This window comes from Pleurodeles waltl, chromosome 2_2 (assembly GCF_031143425.1).
Source record: "Pleurodeles waltl isolate 20211129_DDA chromosome 2_2, aPleWal1.hap1.20221129, whole genome shotgun sequence".
Lineage (NCBI taxonomy): Eukaryota > Metazoa > Chordata > Amphibia > Caudata > Salamandridae > Pleurodeles > Pleurodeles waltl.
In genome coordinates this window covers 943,352,632-943,378,306 of record NC_090439.1, presented here as the reverse complement: position 1 = coordinate 943,378,306, position 25,675 = coordinate 943,352,632, and the positions used below count along the sequence as shown (strand labels likewise).

Below are 25,675 nucleotides of genomic sequence, written 5' to 3'. Positions count from 1 at the left end.
CAGACCCTGGGTGACTCATCACCTGAGGTCCGCATCTTATTTAAGGGGAGGGGGCATGTGGCCTCCCTGCAAGAACCCAACATTATTTGAGGGTGAGGGGGCATATGCCCCTGCTCCTGAGCCTCTAAAGGCCCCAGGGACCCCCAACTCTGGGCCTCTAAACTTTTGAAAAGGAAGGGGGACACATGGCACCCCTCCCTGAGACATTAATGGCCAGAGGCACCCATCCCCCAGGGCAAGCTCATTAGCTGTGTACTGGGGAGCCCACCCCATGACATAGCAGTTTCCTTGCCCACACTGATGCAGATAAGGAAATTTGTGTTTGCCATGCATGAATCAATCAAGAAATTTGTATAGCGCGCTACTCACCCGTAGGTTTGTGTGAACAAACACAAAGGCTGCTCCCAGCCAGTTGGAGGTTTGAAAATGCTTCTGCCGGCTGGGAGCAGACTTTTGATTTGTTTCCGGACCCGCACTGATGCGGGCAGGGAAACAGATCAAGTATTGTGCCCGGCCAGAGGGAGTCACATAAGTAGCTGCTCTCTTTGGGCAGAAGCATTGCTGGCTCCCACCCAATGCAGGGAGCTGACTTGGAGCTGGGGGGCTTCAGGCTTCCTGTACAGCCCTCAATGAGCATATGCCACTCAGGGCATCCACCTTTAAGTAGTAAGAGCCCCGGGGAATGGGTCCTCGGGGCTGATACCAGCTCGTGGAGGGGGGCTCCCCTTTATATTTAGTGATGGCTTTGGGGTATTGTGAGGGAGGTCACGTGGCTCCCTCCACTTTAATTTAAAAATAACTGCCCCAGGGGATGGGTCTCGAGAGACTAATAGACTTGTGGAGGGGGCTCAACGCCCCCTCCCCTTTATTTTAAACAGTGGGCCTGGGGGATGCGGTCACACAACCTTAAGCCACACGGCAGGGGTTGGGTTTACATCTATAATTAAATATTACTTTTTTTTTTAAACCTAGAAATTCACTGGAAAAAACAAAAATGTTAATCTAACATTATAGTTAGGTGGAATGTTCAGTAACAAGGTAATGTTTTAGACTCTAAAAACCACTGAAATGCAATAGTTATAGCTATCTTAAGTAAGTTTAACTCATGCACTAAGGTACCTGTAATTCACGCCCTCGACATGCACTGCTAATTAACCCACATATTACATCACTCATGGCATCCTTTATGACATTGATAACATCACTGCAACATTTGCTGTGAAATTGTTGAACATAAAAAGATATGCAGCCTTTAGTAGTCCAAGCTGTTACATTTGAGAAATGCAATGCTTAGTAAATGGCATGGGTGTAGCAAGCTGCAGGGCTTCCTAAGCAGTATTTTTGCCATGAAACCTATTATTATTATTTTTTTACATATTAGGCACAGGTTGATTCACATACAAATCTATTTATCAGTATGGGAAGCAGTATTGCAGAATTATTCTTTTCTATATTCTGACGTCTTTTTCAGTTGGCCCAAAATGTTTTACTAATAAAAATGCAGTGAGGGCACAGTCATTTCTAATTGCATTAGTTGTACAAGAATACTCACATTTTATTCCCCATTTAAATGTTAAGAGACAGGTCACAAAGGCATTTAAGAATACGTAAATGAGCATGAGAGTACTACATTACAGACCCAAAAATGCTTTTATAAATAGGTTTCAGTCTTTATGATACTTGACATAGAACTCACAATGTGACATTCCTACCGTTTCACTCTCCATGCAGTTTTTGCCCAGTTTTCCTGAAATCGCCACATATAAAAACTCTCCCTAAAAGTCCTAAGGTTTGTATTCCTGATTTTAGCTTTAGCACTCACAGTATTCTACAGTATTACACTGATTATTCACCCCTCTTTCCAAAGTCAGTTCCTAGTCGACTTTTCACTGTGGGGTCTGCAGTGATAATGTGGACTTCCTTTACCGTGCACCAATTTGCCATAGTTTTGATCACTGATCTTCTTGGATTTTAGTCAATAATCATTTGGTTTACAATCCCACTTGTAGCAGCATCTTTATTACACAGCATGTTGGCCACCGTGCTTGGCAGCCTGTTATCCTTTAGAGAATCCTCTAGTGTCTCCCCTTGGTTTTTAAGATTCTCTTTTTCCCCAGGGTTTACGATACTTTTTTCCTTTGGTCTGTAACTTAATGTCACTGCTGGTTCTTCCACCATTTATCTTACACCACGCCTGTTTACCTCTTTTGCAATATTCAAACCCCACACACAGCACCATTGTAAGGCATTGAAAATAGATGTTCGGTGCCACATCCCTTTTCAGGAGAGTCATGATGGCACACGTTCACATACATCCAATTTGTTAAACGTCCTATACAGTAAATAAAGATGTTTAAGCAGAGTAAGACAAAGTACTGTGGCCATCAAGGGGCTAATGAAGTTAGATACATTGGATTTACTTTTGAGTTTTGACCGCAAACTTCTAATTGGCGCAGACTTCAAAAACATATACTGCAAAGTTGCTTCACCAGTTTTTCCTACTCTAGATTTTTACCTTTGGCCAAAGAAGTAATTATGGAAGTAAAAATCCTCCAGTGGAACAAGTTATGAACAATTACCTGGCAGGGCGTCTTAAAGCCAGATACTTTCAATAGAGGTTCATGCTGATGTTTTTTATTGTGATAAAGAAACGTAGCTGTAAGAACCTGGAACTTTTCCCCAAATGGGGAGCCATAACACTTTAAAATGTTCCTTTAGCAGGACAAATGATTTTAAAGAACCAACTTTCTTGCATGCTAATTTTCTTTCTTTTGGTCACCACCAATTCTTCCAATCCTGAAGGGCACCCTCAGTTGCACAAGGGCGCATCCAGCAGTGGGAGGCAGGCTCAACACTCCCTTCATAGAGGACTCAATGCTCATGGGTCTTCTTTTTCTTAGGTAATATGCCCTTCTTACCTTTTTTACTTCTGGGACTTCTGGGGTTCATCTGGCCTGACCTTTGTGAAGCACATCTAATTATTAGATTCATGCAAGAGCAGTTGCTGACTTCAGCAGAGAAGACTTACATAGAGACAAAGAGACTTACAATCTGTTTTTCCAAGTCCATTTGCACCATGAGGGGCTGGGAAGTATCTTTAATATGGATTACTGGCCAGTGATTTAGAATTCCTCAGGAAATCCTGCACTGGAGGTTTTTCAAGATTACAGGACTGCTATGCTTCTGTGCAGAGTTTAAAATCTCTTAACATGTGGTTATCCTTATAAAATGAGGAAACACCACTGAAATCCAATCCTGAAGCCAGACCCCTCTTTTCTGAGCAGAGACAGTTTGGATGGGAGCAGCCATACCAGAACTTCATTTAACATCATCATGACATCTAGCAAGTCCATCCCCTCACTGACTTGTCAGATTAAGTAGTTGTGGATGTTCTGTTGGATGTTCTGTTGGCTTCAAGCCCAGCTACTCCCTGAATGTCTTGGCACTTTAGCATCAAATGAGGAACAGAGACAGAGTTTGAGCTAGTGTCCCCTCGGCCCTAACAACTAAATAGGTAAGTTTTTAATGATTTATTAAAACACCCTTCCTCAGTCATTACTCTCAGCAGTATCGGCAGCTGGTTCCACAGACCCACAGCCAAGACTGTGAAGGAAGAACCCCCTCTATGTTGTTTTTTGAAGCGGAACAGCCCAGCCTGACAGGAATGCAGCGTTTTTCCATGCATGTAGGCTTTGACCTTTTGTTCAAATAAGAAGGACCCCTATTGTAGAGGGCTTGATGTGGCAAAGTTAATGCTTTGACCATTATTCGCTTGCGTACCAGTAATCAATGCAGCTTCTCACCAAAAAGCAACACAGATGAGTGTTTTAGTAGCTTAAACAGTAAGCGAACCGCCATGTTTTGCACTACCTCTAAGAGCTAGATTAGATATTCTGGAATGCCCAGGTAAAGGACATTACGTTAATCCTGCAGTGGTAATATCAAAGTTCTAACATCTGTGGCCTGTGCCTCCCGTGGAATAAAACGCTGAAATTTCCAATGCAGACAAAGAACCCAAACACAGGATTTCACCACCAATGAGACTTGGCCTTGAGGGATATTTTTGAGTCAAACAATATGCCCAGGATCCTTGCCACCTCTGTGGGTGGTGATGAGGCAGAACATTGTTCGGCCAGGCCCCTATCCAACCCGAGATGGATTTGGCCCAAACAACAGGGCCTCAGTCTTATCTAGGTTACACTAAAGTTAGTTTTTTCTGAGCTCATCAAGAAGTGCTTTTATGCAATGAGCAAAGGTTTCTTTGGCAGTGGTTGAATCACCTTTATAGGTTTGTAGGAGCTGTGTGCTGTCCGCATATGTAATTATCCCGATTCCACGAAATACGCCTGAGGTGCCAAGTAAATGTTAAAAAGGGTGGGGCTCAGTGCAGAAAGCCGTACTGGGATGGGTGTAGTAGATTATTGTTGACAAGAAAAGTATTGCGCTGGTTGTTTGTGCATTCTTCCAAAATTTTGGCCACCACAGGCAATAATGAAACTGGATTTGGAACTGGATGATATCTCTGGGTCTGCATTGGCCTTTTTCAAGAGGGGGGACAACATTTGATTTTTTCCAGGCCTTTAAGATAATCCCTGGTTGAAGTGAGGCTGAAAACAGCTCCTGATATAGTGGAGCAATATTGTCTGAGACAACCGCCAAATGTTATGGGGGAGAATGGATCTTCAGGTGATCCTGATTTGCATGCCACCAATTGTATCTTCAGATCCTCCATGGTAAGAGGCCCTTAAAAGTCACCAGATACTGTAATAGCCGGAGTATTGTGACTCCCCATATTGATCTCAATTATAAGAATCTTGTCCACAAAGAAGTCACCTAGGGCCTTATTACGAGAGCCGTGGGGAGGACGACACTGCCATGGTGGTGACGTTCCACCTGAGCATATTACAATGTTCCCGCCAGGCTGACCAGCTGGAACAGTGCTACGATATTGGTCTTGGCTCCCTTAAGGGGATAGTGGAGCACTCCACAACCCTTGGATTGCGCACTGTCTGCAGAGCAGACAGTGAGCATTCTGAAAGTGCTGGGCAGGGGGGCCCCTACACTGCCCATACCATGGGCATGGGCCCCCTTTCAGCCAGCCTTTCCATGGCGGGGTCTCTGCCATGGAAAGGTGTGGCAGAAAGTGGGGCTGTAATCAGCCAGGCGGCACTGAGTTTAGCCCTGTCGTGGCTAGTTACAACTCTGGCCACCAACCCTGGCAGGAACATGATTCCTGCCTTGGTCCACCCGCCAGGTTTGTAATGTGGCAATCAGACTGCCACAGTTGCCGTAGTCGGACCATTACTGCGAGGCTAGCGGTCCTGGGACTGCTAGCCTCTTAATGAGGCCCTTAGTCTGTTACATATATCTTGGTTGGCCACCATGAGGGGGGCTTTTGCTATAGGGTCAACAAAACTGGAAACTATCTTAAAGATTTCCTTTCTTTTGTTGTCAGCTACCATAATATGCTGAGTATAGAAAGAGCCATGTGTTTTTTGAATAATTGTATGGTACATGTTGAGGCTCTTTTTGTAACAAATGTTATCCTCCTGATGAGTTCTGCTGTGGTTTCATAAAACATCTTAAAAAAGGTGACTTCTATTCTCAATTAGTATTTTCACATAGGGAAAAGATGCTACAACCTATGCCTTGCAGTAGCAGTTTTAATCCTTTCACTGAAGGGAAATTCCAATCCTTATAATGGGCATGTCCCATCTTTTACATTAATTGCACAGGCCTTGTTGGCTCCAAGCTACTTAGGGGGGGGCTTAACTAATGTGAAAAGTATGCTTTTCCACATGATGTGAAGCATTTATTTTGAACTGTGCTGCCTATAGTTTTAACTAGACTCACTCAGGCCTGCATGGCAGTCCTGAAGCCTTGCTTTTATAGTCTCACATGTTGATATTGCAATATCTCATTGCAGTCAATATCTGGACCTGACCTTTACAACACTGGTGCTCTTTTTCCATCACATTTATGTGGTCTTACCAAAATCTCTAATAAGCAAATTAGAATTAATAATTTATTATCATGTTTTACTGCCAAATAATAGGCAGTGGTGCATGCATAGAGGTTTTCCAGTGCCCATATCAAAATAGATGTGTGAATGCAAACCCAGGAAAGCCATAAATCAGGAGGGACCACACAAAAGAGTAGCCGTTTTTTACACTTTCTCTTATTTTCACTTCTGATGATCATTTTATTTTTTTCCTGCTAATGCCTTCTAATGCGGCTCGATACTCCTTTGATGATATAGCATCTAAACCAAGAAGAATATGGGGCATTGTGAGATCTTCTTTCATGGCATCCTTCTGCTCCCTTTTTTTATTATTTAAAGTCAAGAGAGCCCTGCTCTGGTCACAGTGGGCTAATATTAGATCCCAGTTCTTAGTAAAGGTGATTGGATCAAAAAATATAATGGTATCTGGTAGAGTCAACCTGTTTCTAGCAGAAAATGTTTTTTCCTGCAAGGCATTTCACCATGAAAAAGAAGCATAAACAGTGAAGGAAGCCATAAGCTGAACTTCAAAATCTGTAAGCTGAGTTATAAACTAAGATATGAATTCCGCAAAACTAGAAGGCAAACTGTTTACCTTACATATGTTGATTTTGTCCTCTTACCCACTTGCTACACCCTGTCTCTCATCAAATGTGCTGTTGGATGTAGCAGCTAGTCGTCACTGATGACAGCTTCCTAGCTGTGAGAGGCATGCGTGCCTCATGGGCTGACAGAAGAGGATAGACATAGGTCATAACGCAAAATTGCTACTGATATAGGACCGTAGCGGGTGTTTTCGAGGACAATATCATTATTGGGCCCTCAGCTCAGCCAGTTAGCTAAGCTACAAGGAGTGTAGTTGTTGTTATTGTTGCAGAGTTCGGTGAATAGGAACAGTGCTAATAGCTGGATGAGAAGACACGGACGTGCAGAAATTGACCACTCACGCCAGCCTGTGTGGGGTTCATCTGTGCAGACACTCCTTAAAATACTTACACTTCAATAGAAACCGATTAATGCAGCTACTGCCTCCTTTTTAAACAGAAAATTCCATTGACGAGCACCACGCAGTACAAAAGCAGGTCACACTGAGGTACATGTATTTTCTATATATGTTTAGATTTCTTCTATAAAACTAGTAAACTGATTTACACTTATCTCTTTCCTCACTTTTCTCTCACCTCCTGTCGAAACTACTTCTAACGAAGTAATATTGAACAGTCTGTTTTCTGTTAGTCAGCACAAATTTAAATATATTTGTGTATTACAAAATACGAATTGTGCTACAACTATCATTCAGACAATTCTATAAACCATATCTAAAGATATTGGACCCGGTCCACAAAGATTTTGCGGACGCTTGCTCTTTCACTACTTCTGGTGTACGCAGTTCCAGGAATGCTTGTTGTAGGTGACTGCATCCTGGATCACAGTTTCAGGAAGACCTTAAGCACATCACAGGGGTCCTCATGGATGAGGCCAGATGTGAGCTTGACTTCTCCACGGCGTACCAGCAAGAGAATGGCAGGGCTGGTGATGCCCTAGGTGTTGTCACATGACATCTTCATGTGCCTCTTGGCACCACCGTGCCAAGACAGTCTCCTCCTTTGCTGAGTCCAGGCCTGGTCTTCTGTTGCTCAAAACAGAACTAAGCTTTTTGAAGTAAACTTATACGTTTACTCCTTAAATTGAGAAGAGACTCGTGTACACTGCTGTATTGCACAAGAAAGTCATACCTATTCCAAGGATAATCTTTGTGGCTCGTGACCAAGGGGCAGATGTATCAAAGAGGTTTACCTATTCTGTGTCACTGGGAAAATGTTTCTTAAAAATGGTCCATCCTATTTTCAGTACCATGACTTTATTGAATCCTCATTGTTCAATGACTGTAAATGTTTTACAAAAGCAAAAAGGAGTATATAATGCTTTCTATTAATGTACAAATACTTTGATTCCAGTATTTGAATACACTGCAGGTAATTTATCAAAATAACTTAGCATCGAAACACAGTGCTCCTTAGAAGCCATAGACAGCCAATAACAAGTAGCTTGCTTATGTGTTTTTTCAAAGGACTAGAGCCAAGAATAGCATAACTGCTAAAATTCTATCTGAGAGATGAAATTGCAAACTGCCCCTGAAAAAAAAGAACATTGGTTAATTAGAAATACATTTGCTTGTCTAGCAACTGAATGTTCTTAATTTCTTTTGGTAATATAGAAGTAAATATGTTGAGTAATTAACCAGTCAGGTATCTCAAAATGTATTGTCCTCCAAAAAGGTTAAACTAGCACATATGGTACTTCTAGTAACCGAGCACGCTAGGGGATATTGCAGCATCTGTGCCTAATCATTTTTAAACGGTATTGCAGCTGTTACCTGCCCAGCTCCTCCACAGATATTTAATGGAAGGTTGGAAGGAACAAATTTTGACTGGGGATTCAGTGTTAGCTACATCTGCTCGGCGGGATATGAGCTGTCCTTTCCTGCAGTTCTGACATGCGTTGGGAATGGAACTTGGAGCGGTGAAGTGCCACAATGTTTACGTAAGTAGTTATTAAATGCTTCCTTTTTGCACTAATTTTCAATTTTTCTGACTTTGAGTTAATATATATTGAATTGATATGAATGTATGCTAATGACAGGAATGTCCAGTGCACTCTATCCCATGTCTTCAAAAAAGCATGTGAAAAGGGGCACCACGGTATTGAATATCACTGTAGGGATTTTACTGCATCAAGAGTCCCTCGACACCCAAAATGGATCCCTAGCGTTGCTTCTGTAGAGGCACCCGGGATGAAAAGGGAGAGTGCTTCTACTTATTTGAAGTACTCTCTAAAATGCTTTGCAAAGACATGAAGCTAGGCTCACGAAGTATGAAATGTTAAAAATAAAATTAAAATACAATAAAATGGTTAAATTGCTAAATTTGGTTCCAGCGTGAGAATATTAGCAATGATAGAGGCAGCCGGAGTGCCCGTGAATAGTACATCATATGAACTGATTTTCACACAGATAAATTACATTGGTAGGGTGATAGACAAATAGAATGAAATTAAGCCTGGCAGGAGAAATAAATGCTCTTTCTGATTCACATAAGATAATCATATTTCATCCTTGAGAGCATCCATAATATGAAATATGAAAAGGTAATTTCTCATAGTGATGAAATGTCTCTACAAATGAATGCCTCTTGGATATTTATTCTTGAGTGTGTTTAAACACCACCATTATTCCGTATCTGTAAAAACATGGCTTGTGTAAAAGTTTACATCCAGAAAAATGTGTCTTCATCCTTGTCAGACCCCATTTTGGTGGACCACGTGGCACGCAGGGGCTACTGGTCATCAATTGTGATGTCTGGGTCATTTGCTTCTGATGTTCCAGGGCCCTTCCTACTGTTGCCCTGCACACTGCCAAGTACAGCTACTTCTGCTCCAAGAACAACTTCTTCCCTTCTGTCTCTCAGTGGTAGCAATGGCAAGCACATCATAGATTTCTCAAGGAGGTAGTATGGGGGTGCTTCAAACTCAAGACTCAACAATCATCCAGCAGCTTAATAACAGATTGTCCACCCAGTGCTTACCTTTGATAGAATGTACTTTAATCCACACAGATAACTCAATCCCACACTATAAGTCACAGATACAGATTTTTCACTGGCCCTGGACGACTGTACTGTAGGGTCTGTAACATCCTTACCCTCCTCCTTTCTCTTGGGTTAGAGTGTGGACTTGGCCAGTTATGAGGCACAGGTGCAGTGCTGCCCCTTCTTTAGTGTTTGTTCAGGGAGTTACTCTGTTAGTCCCAATTGTATTTCTCTTACCACTGCAGAGATCCACTGCTTTTTAACCCTTGCAGAAGTCTACAACACACATTTGTCTCTCTCTTCCCCTCCTCCAGGAGGAGACATGCTCATGCACTCTGCTTCAGTCCACTGAAGGCAGCTGCAGCGTCCACTCCTGAAGGCTGTATAGGTGTACAGGCATTGGTATCATTGCTGCTCAGTGGCTTGTCCTGAGCCTGCTTCTGGGTTTCAGATGTGTTGGGTGGTGGGCCGCTGCATGAGGGCCATCTCTGGAACTCTTCTGTCTGTAAAACAGCCCCTTCGTGGCTCACTCACTGGGTTGGTGGCACAGGCTTGTTGGTTGCAGTTCCAAATCACAGTGGTCTAGTCCACTTAAATACAACTTCATGCTCAGCTGCACAGTCTGCGCTAGCACAACTTCACAATGCCATGATACAGAATAATCCTTAGGATAGACTGGGCTCTGCTCCCTCTAGTGCACAGTGCCTTCCTCAGTGTAAAGACATTCAGCTCAGGGTTGTGTTTCTTCTGTCCCACCCAGGAGAATCACACCACCTGCAGGATTTAGCACTCTTCTTACCTCACCTCAACAGGCAAGTTAGCTTTCTGACACTTCAGGAGGCAGGGCTGGAGCTACCTCCAGCCGTCAGACTCCAGGTGATGTCACCTTACTTCTAAGACGCTGGTTTTCCGGCACACTCCACCTCTGTTTAATTAGCAGTCCTATGAGTACTCCCTTTCTTGGTTGAAGACATCCCAAAACTGGAACAATAAGTGGGCCATGGGTCACATTTTTTTTTACAATCAAAGCTGGCAAGGAATTTGAAGTCTCAGTCTGCAGTTTCAGAGCCAATTTGTGTCATTTCTTTCTTCTGACCTCTCCAGGATGTTCCTCAAGTGTAGTATTTATGATTCTACTCACAGCAGGAAAGTCATCAGCATGGAGTATTCACAACAGGGGCACAATGAAGTTTGAACTTTCTGAACCTAGCTTATTAGAGGCTACACTAAACTGAACTGTCATCACGGAAGGAACAATATGCTGGCCTCGCCTGAAGCACCATTCACACTCTGAACAACAGAGACTGAAGTTCCACCCTTCACCAACACAGTCTACCAAATGGCAGTGCTTCCCGAAGTCTAATCAGCAGTAAAGGGACCTAATTGAATTTCAAAAGGGAGACCTGCATAGTTGAAGAACACCCTTTTAGATGTTTGAAGAACATATAATACCATTTGCTTAGAACGTGGGCACAATTTGCATTCCTTCTGCCCCTGCATTATACTTCTATTTATCTTCATTTCAAATTGTGTGAACTACTGCTCTAGGGGCTGTTTAAAGGTAAATCATTTTCTATGGCTAAATCTGTAAATACACTTTTCTTTAGGGGATATGAGTCCATCATGGGTCGCCTATCCACATATTAAATGGCTGCAGATGAATTTCAGCAATGAGGTTTTGAGGGGTGTGGGAGCAGCCAAAGATAGAATACATTCAAGATGTTCAATATCTAAATGAACTGTATACACATTCGGCCTGCATTGTTAGTAAAAAAAAGTAAACACAAGTACACAAATGACAAAAAGATCCATGAGAAATATTTAAATTAGCTGAGATGTACATTCAAAGATTTGCAAATTATTTATTTCCATATCGAACTAAAAAGTGGCAGATTGGTGGTAGAGCCTTGGTTGTTGACAGCATATCCCTGACTCATGAATGATTGCAATACGGTTTTACACTTCAGTGGGCCTAGGGGAATTGTTCATTATGTTCAGAGTGGTCTAGGTTCCTAGTGCTGCCCCACAGAGGCCAGTCCTATGGGAACTCATGTTCCACTCAGGTTAAGCAGCAGTTCAGCTGTTTCATATTTTTGGAGGAAGACAAAATACTGCTAAATTCTGGAAAGTTTTGATAATAGGCCTTTCAGTGTTCTTTGAATTTAATACTTTTCCATTCAGCTACTTAAACTGATGTTCACTGTTGGAATCTGGTCCAGCACATTGTTAAATGTAGGCCAAGGAGCAGGCTGAGGCCTGATGCACACCATTGTTGAGATGTCACAATGAATCATCCCCCGGCTCCTGACAAGGTTCTTTGTTGCATTTTTGTTGTGCACATGTTAACGTACACATCTATGGGTAAAGGGTGCAGTTGTTTAACAATTATCTTATTTATTCAAGTATTTGTTCTACTATTTTCCTCTCGTATCCACAATCAATCTTCTTTTTATGGATCTTGAAATGATTAATGGCTGTACAAATCTTGTTATGAACTTGGACTGTGAGTCTCGCACATTTGACATCCCAACCTACCTCACCAACCAGTAAAATATATGATAACATTTTTGTAATGCAAATAGTGCAATTTACACAAGCATATTCCAATTTGAGTTCAAAAGATCAGTGCATATTATGAACACTTGAGTCCTGATTGAGAGAAACTCTCTTCTTTCGCAAGGACTCCATAGAATGGCTTGGTCTGCTACATGCTATTTCCTCCATATGGACCTAAGACGTAAGACCAACAATTTTAATGAAGAAAATCTAAAAACGTTATAGTTATTTCAAATACAAATTGGTTTTAATAATGTCTCTGTTATGTATTAGTTTGTCAACGATGCACTTTTGAAGCCTTTGGATCGCATTCACACAAATGTGCAAAGTAAGCAAGCACAAATGTACCCTGAAATCTACAACTACCATTATAAATAGCAATGCAAACATTGCTACCAGGGCTGCTACCTGTCCTTGGTACTCGCAAGGTCATGCTCCTGCGGGTCGCTAAGCATGGAGCAGTAACAAGGGCAGCTAATCACCATTCACAAAATGAAAGTTGCCCATTTCTGACAGCTTATTCTCTGTGGACAAGATGTCGGAATGCATGGGATGTGTACTCTGAAGAACCAGAACCTTATGGGCCTGGCGGCGCAGGGTACGCCTAAAATCTCCTTGGATTCACCTGCCTCAACTAACAGAGACACGGGACACTCTGTCAGGCGTAAAAGATCAGATTTTATTAGCTGCAGCTAGTACAGTTGTCCAAGAAGTACACAAGGTATGTTCTCAGGAGACTGCCACTTTACTTTGTGGCGCACAATCTTATATACCGTATAAAAACCATTTATTAACTACATACACTCCCAGAACACATAGAAAGGAGCCAGTAAGAATAATGTAAAGATAGAACAGAGCCAATAGAAATGTCGGAAAACAAGACAGCACCAATAGAAGGAATTGGAAAACAAAGTATCAAGTGACTTAAGGTTGCCTCCCCTCCAGCTGTGTTTGTCACCCCTCCCTTGAACTAATTCATTAACCGATCCACAACGAAGTTGCATGTGGTGTGATAAGTTTGTGTGCGTTTGGAGGACAGTTGTGAAATGAGAGAATACTAGCAAAGGACAGCGAAGGCCAGACGATAAGATAAGATCGGCGGAGAATAGTGTGAGCCTACAGATAGTTGAAACAAGGATTAGAAAACCAGACAGGGATTAGTGTACTCGGTCAGACCTTAATACCAGCCTTGTAAAGATAGAGGCAGAAGGCTGTTTTGAACACCATGTTGCAGAATAAGCAGAAAAGGCAGAATGGACTTCGTTCGCTGTGCTGCCTGAGTGAAGGCAACATAAAATGGCGGCGGGCCACAAAATGGCGGGTCGATACGATCGTATTAAAAATCGAATTTCCTCAGACCCTCCTTTTGCCAGAACTCAGGCAAGATACACAAACTCATGTTAATCTGAGTCGATGTCTATGGCCATGAGGTCATCAAGCTGTTGCTGTACCATCATTTTGATATTCTCTGCTCTTTGTGACTTGGGTTTGGGAATACATGCAGTAGCACATAGGTTGCAGATGGCAGGACCGCAGTGCATACAAAGACAACAAGAGAATATAAAAGCTAAAATTACTCCAAAGAATGTCAATACCTTCCAACCCCATTTGGACAGTATTCCCCAAAACCACTCTGAAAAGGACCAATCTCCTTCGTCCTGATGAATCGACTCGGAGATTATGTGTAACTTAGAGATAGCTTGGTATACTGTCGGAGCGTCATTAGGTATGAAAATACAGCAACTTGATCCGATCAATTTGCATACTCCACCACGGTCCGCAAGAACAAAGTCTAAGGCAACACGGTTCTGCAAGGTCATAAGACGATCAGCCTGTAGTTCAGCTGTAATGTTACTTAAAGCTCCTACAGTGATGTCTATGGTGGTTTCTACGACACGAACCAATTGCCTTATATTTCTGCTGTTGGCCATTGGACCCCAGAAGGGAAGAAATCCTTTGAGGAAATCTCCTCCCTCTTGTCCTGCTGTGTCTTTCGAATCCACAATCCCTCTGCCATATCTATTTTTATGATGGTTCGCAGGAGCGGTGTATATAGGGGGAAGAAGAAAGGCTATATAACAAGTACCAGAGAAATCAGCTGGCAACCATGTATAAGCCCTATCGTGGCAAACGAAGTATGTACCTTGAGATGGTACTAACGGCAGTGAATTCAGGGCTGAATAAACATATGTATGGGAACATAAACTTTCTCTTTGTCCGGTGTTTGGAGTTCTACCATTTATTTGCAGACAGAAATTTCCTTGTTGGGGTATGACCCGTATCGGAGGAGATTCTCCTTGCTCAATCTTATCATTGAGGCTGGAAATGTAATTAGTTATGTTCCAATTGGTATATGCTTTTCTTTCATCTATGGAAGCTTCACTTTTTTCCATGATTTTAGCCATAGCTACCATTCCTTTTATCAATAAACTATGACTGAAATCTGAACCAACACTATGTGAACTGACAGGTTGTTTAATTTTACTTTGATATGCATTATTGAAAATGACAAAATAAGCCCAAGCGGAACCTTCATAGGAGAATGGAAGAACTAAATATGGCATTCCTTTTTCTACCGTATGTGGTATGAGTCCACACACCCAACAGTCAGTTGTATTGATCACTAACTGATGTTGATGTAACAACTGGACGAAGGAATTGTTAAAGTATTCAGTTCTTCTGATGAGTTCATGCTGGGGAAGAGTGTGAAATAGGTGCGGAGAGATAGTAGAAGAAGATGTAGAGGTAGGAGAAGAGACAACTTTTTGCTGCAGAGTAATAATGATCCAGTTTACAGATGCCAAAAGAATACACGACAATATAATGACGCATAGAGCAATACTACAATGACTATATATTTCTTTACAATTATTCTTTACATTTTTACTTTCTCTTTTATCTAATGTAGCCTCCATCTTTCTAAGTGGATGCTCACGGCAATCTTCCTCAATCACTGTAGTCACGATTATCTACCGTCCTATGACACTGTGAGGTCCTGCAGGCCTATTGCCACTTACTCAGGTCGTAACTAAGACTCCTACCGTGACCCTGCAACCGGGATAGAGTACTACATAGGAGAGAAATTTACAAGTTCTTTGGTCTTGGTCTCAAATTATACCGTTCCTGTCCAGAGGCAGTCTGGTTTTGAAACAATGTTCCTGGATTTGTCGTGTTCAAGCGACGATGCGATGGTATTGCTTCTTGGAGGATGTCGTCGTCCTCTTTCTCAGAAAGTGTTCCAATTAGACGCGCATCACTGAATGGTACAAATTGCGGAACTTTCTCACTTTCAGAGTCACTGATGCCTCTACGGACCCACTGATCGAAAGGCAAGGGCAAAGGCACTTTCTTGCAGTGCACGGCATGCACCCAGTTTTTCTTTCCTTCGACTTTAACTGCTGTTCTTGTGGTCAAAAGAACCAGGCGTGGCTCTCTCCATCTGGGCTCCAAATTTCTCTGTCGTTGGAAATTTTTCGTGCAGACCCAGTCACCTGGTCGGATGGAATGACCTGGGTCTGTGGAAGCCTCTGGTAGAGCACTCTGAACCTGTTGATGAAGAACACGCAATTTAGTTGTAAGGTCATGCAAGTAGTCAATCAACATCGGGTATGGCAAGTCTGAGTATTTCTTAGGGCGAGGAACTCCCCATACATTAGCTGGGCGACCAAATATCACTTCGTAAGGGCTAAGCCCCAAACGAGAGTGTACTGCTGTTCTGGTGGACAGAAGAGCCAATGGTAAAGCATCAGGCCAATTAAGTCCTGTGCTAGCTTGCACCTTAGCAATTTTAAGCTTCAAGGTTCCATTGTAGCATTCTACTAAACCAGCCGACTGTGGGTGATTCGCCGCGTGGAACTTCTGTTTTATGCCAAGACCTGCACAAACTTTTTGCATGACTTGACCCACAAATTCGCTCCCATTGTCACTCCAGACAATGCGCGGCAAACCAAACCTAGGGAAGAATTCTTTCAAAAGTATTTTGGCAGTTGATAAAGCAGTATTGTCCTTCAGAGGGTAGGCTTCTACCCATCTAGAAAAAGCACATACTACCACCAGAACATATTTGAGGTTGTTGCATCGTTCCATGTGAATATAATCGATCTGCAGCACCTCAAATGGATATGTTGGCGGAGCAAAATGACCTGCTGGAGTTGGGGTTCCCTTTCCCGGATTGTACATCAAGCAAACAATACAATGTTTTACTACATTATTTGCACACTTTGGGATCCCCTCATTTTGCCACACTGGAGCCAGAAGTTTACATATTCCTTTTGCACTTAGGTGAGCTGGACCATGTGCCATAGTAACTACAGGTAGTACATAAGCATCTGGTAACAGCCAACGTTGATGTTCTGATAATTCAACCCAACATCCCATCTCATCTAACATTCCTGTACTTTCCTTCCACTTTCTCAACTCATTCTCCGTAGCCTCTCCTTGAATTGATTTCACACTCTCTACTGTATCTTCACACATTCCCTTTTCTCTTACGCAGTTTGCGGGACCTGCAACATACATTCGACTTGTGTTGTCTCTGGCTGTCTTTTTCGCTACCTCATCTGCAAATGCATTTCCTCGACCAACATCGTCCACAATCTTTTTGTGTGCACTACACTTCACGATCGCTATCTGAGTAGGCATTGTAAGTGACTCAAGAAGTTCAGTCACTAATGGACCATGTTGTATCTTAGTACCATGGGAAGTAAAGAATCCTCTTTCCTTCCATAAGCGCCCAAAGTTAAACGCTACACCAAAAGCGTATTGGCTATCAGTGTACACGTTTACTCTTTTTCCTTTGGATAACACACACGCTCTAGTTAAGGCTATCAATTCAGCTGCCTGAGCTGAATTATGTCTAATGCGTGCTGTCTCCACAATCGTATGCAAAGTAGTAATAGCGTAGGCTGAAACTGTATCTCCATTCGGGAGCTTGAAACAAGAACCATCTACCCATAGTGTTCCATCTGGATTCACTAATGGCGTGTCTTTTAGGTCAATTCTACCCTTAGTCTCTTCTTCAGTACGGAGAAAACAATCATGCTGTTCAGAGACATCTCTCCCTTCTGGAAGAGGCAACAAAGTAGCTGGATTCAGGGTATTACATCGTTTGATGTGTATGTGACTAGCCAAAAGCGTCAGCTCATATCCGGACAACCGAGCACTCGTAAGATGCTGCGTTTTTGTCCTATTTAGTAAAGTATCCACTGCATGTGGCACCATAACAATGAGAGTATTATCTAGCACTACTCCAGCAGACTGTCGAATAGAAATTGCTGCTGCCGCTGTCGCCTTAAGACAACTAGGCAATGCTTTAGCTACTGGATCTAACGTAGCTGAGAAGTATGCGCATGGTCGCTGTTGATCTCCAAAACGCTGCGTTAAGACTGACAATGCACAACCCTCTCTTTCGTGGACATAGAGCGTAAAGGGCTTACTGTAATCAGGAGTACCCAATACAGGAGCAGAACACAAAGCAATACGCAAATCAGTAAAACTCTTCTGACACTCGTCAGTCCACGGAAGAGGCTGAGGCGTATCTTTTAAAGTTAGCGCCAACAGCGGTTTAGCCAATAAAGAGAAACTCGGAATCCACTGTCTACAATAAGAAGTAATGCCCAAAAAGGCACGTACCTCTCTTTGTGTGGATGGCACTGACATTTGTGCAATTGCCTGAATTCGTTCGGGGGTCAATCGTCGTCCCTCCTTTGACAAGAGATGACCCAAATAAGTCACCTCGCGACAGACATATTGTAATTTAGAAGGAGAAACCTTGTGATTCAGATCAAACAAATGACGCAACAGTGCAACGGTCACGTTTTTGCAAATAACCTCTGAATCAGCGGCAACTAATAAGTCATCCATGTACTGAATGAGAGCGGCACCGGACGGTAAGGAAAAGTCATCAAGATGACATTTTAGAGCTTGACTGTAAATAGAGGGACTTTCACAATAACCTTGAGGTGCGCGTTTAAACCGGAAGCTTCGGCCTCCGAGGGAAAAACCAAAAATATCTCTACTCTCTTCGGCGATGGGAATACTAAAGAAAGCATTCTTTAGATCAATAACTGAAAACCAAGTCGCTGTAGAAGGTATCATCGTCAACAGAGCAGTGATATCTGGGACTACAGGAAACTGCGGTACGACAATCTTGTTTACCTCCCGAAGATCAATTACAAAACGATAAACAGGAGGCTGAGAAGGATCAGTGCGTTTAAGAACCGGAAGAACAGGACTGTTACATGTATTTCCTCTCGTTTCCTCAACCACACCCTTCTGAATCAAATCATGGACAATTTCCAGAAGTGCTTTCTCACCTTCAGTAGAGATTCTGTATTGCGGAATACGTGGCATTTCAGCATTGGGCTTAAGAGTAACAACATAAGGTGGGATCTCAAGACAACCAACGTCATTCGGACCCGTAGCCCAAAGCGTTTCGGGAAGAGAAAGCAATTCAGGTGGGAATTGATCTTTTGATAAGTACATTGGACTAGTCATTTTCTGTCCTAGAGTGAGGTATACACCAGAAGGTGAACAATATATTGTAGCATGCATTCTTTTTAATAGATCTAAACCCAACAGATTTTCACCACAACCATTCGTCAGAAGAAGCGGAGCTTCTAAATCATAAGGGCCTATTGAAACAGGCAAAGGGCAAGAAACTGGATTGCGAACAGGGGCGCCAGAAAATCCTACAGATACATTCGTTAAGCCAGACAAAGGTGCGCCAGGGAGTTTAGAATGAATGATAGAGCTTCTCATGGCACCAGTATCTAAAAGAAATGGCTCTGAAACACCCATTGTAGTGACATTAACATAAGGTCCATTCTGATCCACTGGAATTGACGTAACCCCCTTACTTTGTCCATGGCTGTCCTATTCAAAATGAAGACTTTCATTCCCTCCTTCAATATACTGATCCTCACTGTAATACTGTGTAGACCTAACATTTTGCTGGTCAAAGTAATTTCCGGAATTTGGAGGAACAAAAGAACGCTGCTCTTGGGTTAACACACCTCGACCTCTACCTCTATTTGCTGACTGAGAACCACCACGACCTCGTGAAGCAGATGTTGCTCCATTACGCTGCAACAATGCCGGACAACTGTTCTTAAAATGACCTTGCTCCCTACAATAAGCACATTGATTGGGACCTAGCAAAGGTCTTGGAATGAATGGTTCAGGCTTTTGATACAACCTCTGAAACTGCGGAGGCTGTTGAAACTGAGGCTGAACATAACGAGGAGGATAAGCCTGTTGCAAGAGAACTTTAGTTTTTAATTCTTTCGTCTTTTTCTCTTGTTTTTCCCTTTCTTCTTTGTCTCTATTTTCATTATATTGTGCAGTAGCCAATATCTGGGCGGAAGAAGAAACTGCCCATGAACTCTCGGAGTCTTTTAGCTTGTGTGATAGTTCAGGAAGCAAGTTATATACGAACTTATCCACAAATAATCGCTGTCCCCCTTCTGTAGCCATATCTTGACCACTGTGATCAATGAATGTCTCCTCGAATCGGGTAAAGAAATCGGAAACACTTTCATCTTTCTTTTGTTTACATGCTGCTAGCTTATCCCAATTAACTCTCAAAGCAGGCATCATTGTTTTCATTAATGTAATAATCCTACCAGGGAGTTCTGAGATCAAAGCGTCGGGCTTTGCACCACCTACTTGACCTCTATCTGCGGCAATAATAGCGTTCCAATCGCCGCCTAATTCTTGAGCGTGATCCTCTCTACGAATTTTAGCCCATATTGTCTGTGGAACTACATTTCCCATCAACATGTCAATATCTGCTAGATTCATAGTACATGCATCAACTGTTTGCGACAACTCTTTATAGTAACCAGCAGGATTTTTGCGTGGATCTGGTAGTGACTGTTTAAGTGCTAAAACTTCAGACCTTTTCCAGGGGACATGTATCCATATGCGCTGAAAATGCGCAGGAATAGCTGGATTAGCACCTGCTGCTGCAACTTCTTCCTTCCATATTGGAGAAACCTCTCTCATGGGATAGTTTTTCAGTGCTGTCCTAACTGAAGGATCAGAATCAGGAAAAGTATGTGAGAACAATAGGGATCTGAAAGAAATAAGTGTTCTGACAGCGTTTTCAACCTTAGGACCCACAGTAAGTCCTTTGTCAAAGTCAGCCTGAACATCTAACAGATCCTGTGGGACCGAACCCAAATTCATATCCTCCCATTCTTTAGCGAGAGTATCGCACATAACTTTAAAAACATATCTCTGCGTAGGTGCATTCCATTGCAGAAAGGTGGACATAATATCAGACGTACTATATTGGGGACCCTTCTTGATCCATCTACAAGCAAGTGAGTCCAATTTTTCTCGCTCTTCGGAGTCTGGGAATTGACTACGAGACTGTCTTCGAGAAAAAGCTGGAGACACGTTTAAAGCTTCAAAGAAAGGTGATAAGAGACCAGAGACAGTATCTGCAAATCGCTTACGCATAGATGGAGAATTTGACATAAGGATAGGGGACAAGGTATTAGGTGAATTAACTAAAGGAGCATTAGGAATTGCCAAAGGAGCAGAAGGCAAAGGAGTTAAAGGCAAAGCTGGCATAGGCAATACTTGAGGAGGCAAATGTGGAAAAGCTGGAGCAGGCGGAAGCACAACTGGCGGCTGAACAGGCTGTAACATCGGGGGTGCATTAGCACCTTGTACATAGGGCGGAGGCAATTTCAATAAGTGGGACATTAAGGAATCTTCCTCAAAATCTTTTCTCTTATCAAGGGAAGAGACAGGCAACGTCGGATAGCATTTATCTATTGCCATTCGATGCTGTCTGTCTGAAATTTCCATTGCATTATCTATTTCATCATCTTTAAATTGCTGAGCAGCCTGTATAATCGTCATTCCCTGTGTTTTCCTATCTCGTTTCGCTTGTTTAATTTCTCTCTGTTTGGCTTCCTTACGCCAAAGGCGAAAAGAGTCAAACATTGCCGGCCGGGCTTTTCTTTTAAATAACGTTGCTTCTAAATTATCTAGCACATCAGTTTCGAAACTACCATTTTCTGGCCATTTTAAAACACCATCTTTCTTTGTATATCGGGTCCATGTCTTATTAAAGGCAATAGGACCAACACCATGTTTAGAATAGAGCTCATATGTGGGAGTTCCAACCGAAGGAATCGGACAGGAGTCCTCAAGCTGGGAGTCCCTATTACAACCAAAGCAACAAAGTTTTCCAAACTTAGTCAGACCAGACATCTCACGATTTTTACTGGCTGTTCACAAACATCAAGGGGGTAAAACTTTCAGTTTACACAGCACAAATGCACTTACCCCTCGGCTTTGGCCACTGCAATGGCCAAATCTAAGGACCTAAGGACAAGACAAAGACCAAAATTTGTGGGCGCGACCCACCAAATACTTAACTAAGGATGTCTTCTTACACCAACAGAGGCCCGTCTATCGTCTCGCTTTACCATACATCATCAAAGAAAGGGCCAAGGCAGGGCGGCAGTCAGGGCAGCAGTCGTCAGTAGCCGTCAGGAAGGAGTAACCGCGCTGAAAAAGACCTTCGGACCACTTCGACATACAGGGGTCGCTTGACGTGGCTCGCGATTCCTCCAGAATTTTCTTGCGGGGTTCCTCACGACCTTCAGGCAGAACCGGTACCGCTGAAGCCGCCCCACGTTGGGCGCCAGTTGAAGAACCAGAACCTTATGGGCCTGGCGGCGCAGGGTACGCCTAAAATCTCCTTGGATTCACCTGCCTCAACTAACAGAGACACGGGACACTCTGTCAGGCGTAAAAGATCAGATTTTATTAGCTGCAGCTAGTACAGTTGTCCAAGAAGTACACAAGGTATGTTCTCAGGAGACTGCCACTTTACTTTGTGGCGCACAATCTTATATACCGTATAAAAACCATTTATTAACTACATACACTCCCAGAACACATAGAAAGGAGCCAGTAAGAATAATGTAAAGATAGAACAGAGCCAATAGAAATGTCGGAAAACAAGACAGCACCAATAGAAAGAATTGGAAAACAAAGTATCAAGTGACTTAAGGTTGCCTCCCCTCCAGCTGTGTTTGTCACCCCTCCCTTGAACTAATTCATTAACCGATCCACAACGAAGTTGCATGTGGTGTGATAAGTTTGTGTGCGTTTGGAGGACAGTTGTGAAATGAGAGAATACTAGCAAAGGACAGCGAAGGCCAGATGATAAGATAAGATCGGCGGAGAATAGTGTGAGCCTACAGATAGTTGAAACAAGGATTAGAAAACCAGACAGGGATTAGTGTACTCGGTCAGACCTTAATACCAGCCTTGTAAAGATAGAGGCAGAAGGCTGTTTTGAACACCATGTTGCAGAATAAGCAGAAAAGGCAGAATGGACTTCGTTCGCTGTGCTGCCTGAGTGAAGGCAACATAAAATGGCGGCGGGCCACAAAATGGCGGGTCGATACGATCGTATTAAAAATCGAATTTCCTCAACTCTCTGCTGAGGACAGGCAGTAGCCATTTTCAAGGTTATGCATCTCACCCTCAAACTGCACCCTATGTTGTGTTAACACTGAAGGAAATGTGTTCCCTTAATTGAAACCTACAAATAGGCAGGATCCTCTGTGTTTGGTACACAGTAATCGTCAATCAGTCATCTGTGTTTTAAGTAAAAGGGAAATCTTCTCCTCAGAGATGCTTGAATTCCAATCTCCATTCTGACCATCTCATTCTTAGAGGGGCCACAGCACATCATTGGCTCATGAAGCAGAAATGTGTTTTCTCTGAGTCTAGCTCTTTGACCAGGAATCTACTTAACATTGGGAGAAGCCAAAAAAAACAGTCTTGGACGAGGCTTAGGTACAGAAAATCATCTTTGCAATGAGAAAGTCAAATCATGCAAGTTATCCTCAGAACAAATCCTGAACCACACACAAACTGTTCTTCCATGGCAGGGACACAAACTGTTCTTCCATGACAGGGACTAAAGCTTCTCACATAAAACCAAATCTCATTGGTCACTGTGCTCACTCCCTATCTTGGAAAATCAAAGAACGCTGCCTCTTAAAGCCTGACTGGCAAGCATTTTTCCAATTGCAAGTCAAAACTCCTAAGAAACCTTGTTTCCTTTAGTCATTGAGGTAACAAAAATGGCCATGCAGACCTCCTGCCATTTCACAACCCTTTCAGTCACACTAACAGATGGCATTGACTGATTGACTGATTCATTTCTTTATTCAAATGTCTGAAACAATCATAAAAGATAACATAACACGTATAATCTATGCAGAAATGCATAATAATTCCTACATGTTAGAAATTGGGTTTCTGATTGGCTAGGGTATGCACCTAAGCCAGGCAGAACCCACCCACTCTAGTCAGGGCAAGGGAGTTACACGTCCAAGATAACTCCAGCTCACCCCCTGGGTAGCTTGGCATGAGCAGTCAGGCCTAACCCAGAGGCAATGTGTAATGTGTTAGCACAACACACATAAAACGTGTGATGCAATATGTACACCACAAAGTAAGCACAACACTGAGCAATGTAAAAATAAACTGTATTGCACAAAACATAATTAGATCAAACATTACACGTCAGTAATACCCTGCCAATACCTAGCAGTTGTCAGAATGTTACACAAGTTACTAATACTCCGCAAGAATAAGCAGTTGTCACACTAGAACCCGTAAGTACTCAGGATTGTGCAACATAAGCAGTAGTCAGGAATCACAATAAAGAATTACATGTACTTGTCATGAACACATCATAAATCTCCATAAAAGGAACATTAGAGCACATATGGCAAGTCATGAAAAACATACATCAGCATGTCATGCCCATAACAGGAACATGTAGCAAATATACATATCGCCTTAGAAGAATAAGCCTGGAGCATACCACCCTCCCGGTGTCCCCCAAAAGTACCTGGTTCTGGAGAAAAAGACGGAGCCCCCGGCGCTCCTGTGTGCTCCATGGGGGCCACGTTTGGCTCCTGGGGGAGAGGGGTGGCCAGCACCCTCTCCGATGCACCTAATGGACCCCTCCAGGGGCCCGCCATCGCTGGGGGCCCCCCAGGCTCCACTGGCCCTACCACCAGGGTTGGGGCCATCAAAAATGCCCAAAATAAGTTACTCGATGGTGCAGGGAGCCTCTGATGAGGCTTCCACCCTGCCCACTTTTCCCACTCAGGTGTTGGCCTGTGCCCTCTGGGGGGGCCTCCCCCTGGGCCTCGACCTGCCTTTCCTCGAGAGTGGGGGGGGGCAACAGGGCCCCAAATGATACGCAGGGCCCGGTGGGGCGGTGGATCCTCTGATGAGGCTTCTGTCCCCTCAACCGGCTCAGGAGTTCAACAGTTGCCGGTCTGGGGGGTGCCTGCTTGTGCCCCGGGGGCGCTCCTGGGAGCAAGCACGCCCCAGGGGCACGATAGGAGTGCGCTCGCTCCTATTCCTTCGATTTGTGGTGCCCTGGGGGCATCGAGGACAGCGCGACTCCAGCGCAGTGTAATCCACAAAAGCCGGGTTGCATCGTGATTTAGGAGCCCGTATCACGGCAGTGAAGTCTTCGGAAAAGCGCCTACAGGGCACTCTGGGGCCCCACAGACAGTGCGCTTCAATGCGCTATGCCCGGGCTGCAGAGGTGATCTCCTCACCACACTGCGCTCATATGACGCACCTTTTGTCCCCCTACAAGCGCTAGAAGGCACTTAAGGGGAAAATTGCAGCACTCCTCTGGCTTGTAGAAAGAACAGGGGTCAGGGGCCACAGCACCCTGCTCCTGGAGACAAGCAAGTGGGGGACCACAGGGCTGGCATGCTCAACAAAAGGTCAGCACAAGGGGTGCAGGTGATGGCAGTTCCTCCTAGCGACCAGGCAGGTCACAGGTCAACACAGCAGCAACAGTCCAAGGTCGTCCTGGTGAGTCTATTCAGCAGCGTCCTGTGTTCAGTCTCAAGTAAGCTTTCTGGAGTCCCAAAAATGTCTAAATTGTGGGGAAAATTCCCCTGCACTTATACTCAGTTTACAGTGTCTTTTACAATGGGGAGGAGAGGGGGTTTCAACCAGTTACAACTGGTTCTGGGAGTGCCACTCCTTTCCTCCAGCACAGGCTCCAAACATCAGTGGGGGGTAAACAACCCTATTGTGCGAGGCCAGGGCACAGCCTTTACAAATGCAGGTGTGTCCCACCTCTCCCTTCTCTCAGCCCCTGGAAGACCATACAATATGTAGATGCACCTCTGTGACACCTCCACCCTCCCTGTGTACAGGATGTCTGAAAAGTATGCACAAAGCCCCAACTGTCAGTCTGCCCAGACATGGATTGGAGTCAAGCTGCAAAACACCAGAGTCATAAGCACAGAGAAATGCTCACTTTCTAGAAGTGGCATTTCTGTAATAGCAATAAAAAAAATACACCTTCACCAGTAAGCAGCATTTCTTACCACTGTTACAACCATACCAAACATGCCTACGCTACCCCTCATAAATCAGACAATACCCCTTACACAGAAGGCAGGGCATTTCCAATGCAATCCTATGAGAAGGCAGCACTCACAGCAGTCAGACA

At 43.5% G+C, this 25,675-nt stretch overlaps 1 protein-coding gene across 1 annotated transcript in view; it reads left to right on the top strand.

The window, feature by feature from the left end:
- Positions 1-25,675, top strand: part of CSMD3 (CUB and Sushi multiple domains 3) — a 2,682,374-nt gene that overhangs the window by 2,524,200 nt on the left and 132,499 nt on the right. Inside the window, exon 60 of the mRNA XM_069220640.1 lies at positions 8,372-8,545. Coding sequence (XP_069076741.1) covers positions 8,372-8,545 — 174 coding nt within the window. The remainder of the gene's footprint in view (positions 1-8,371; positions 8,546-25,675) is intronic.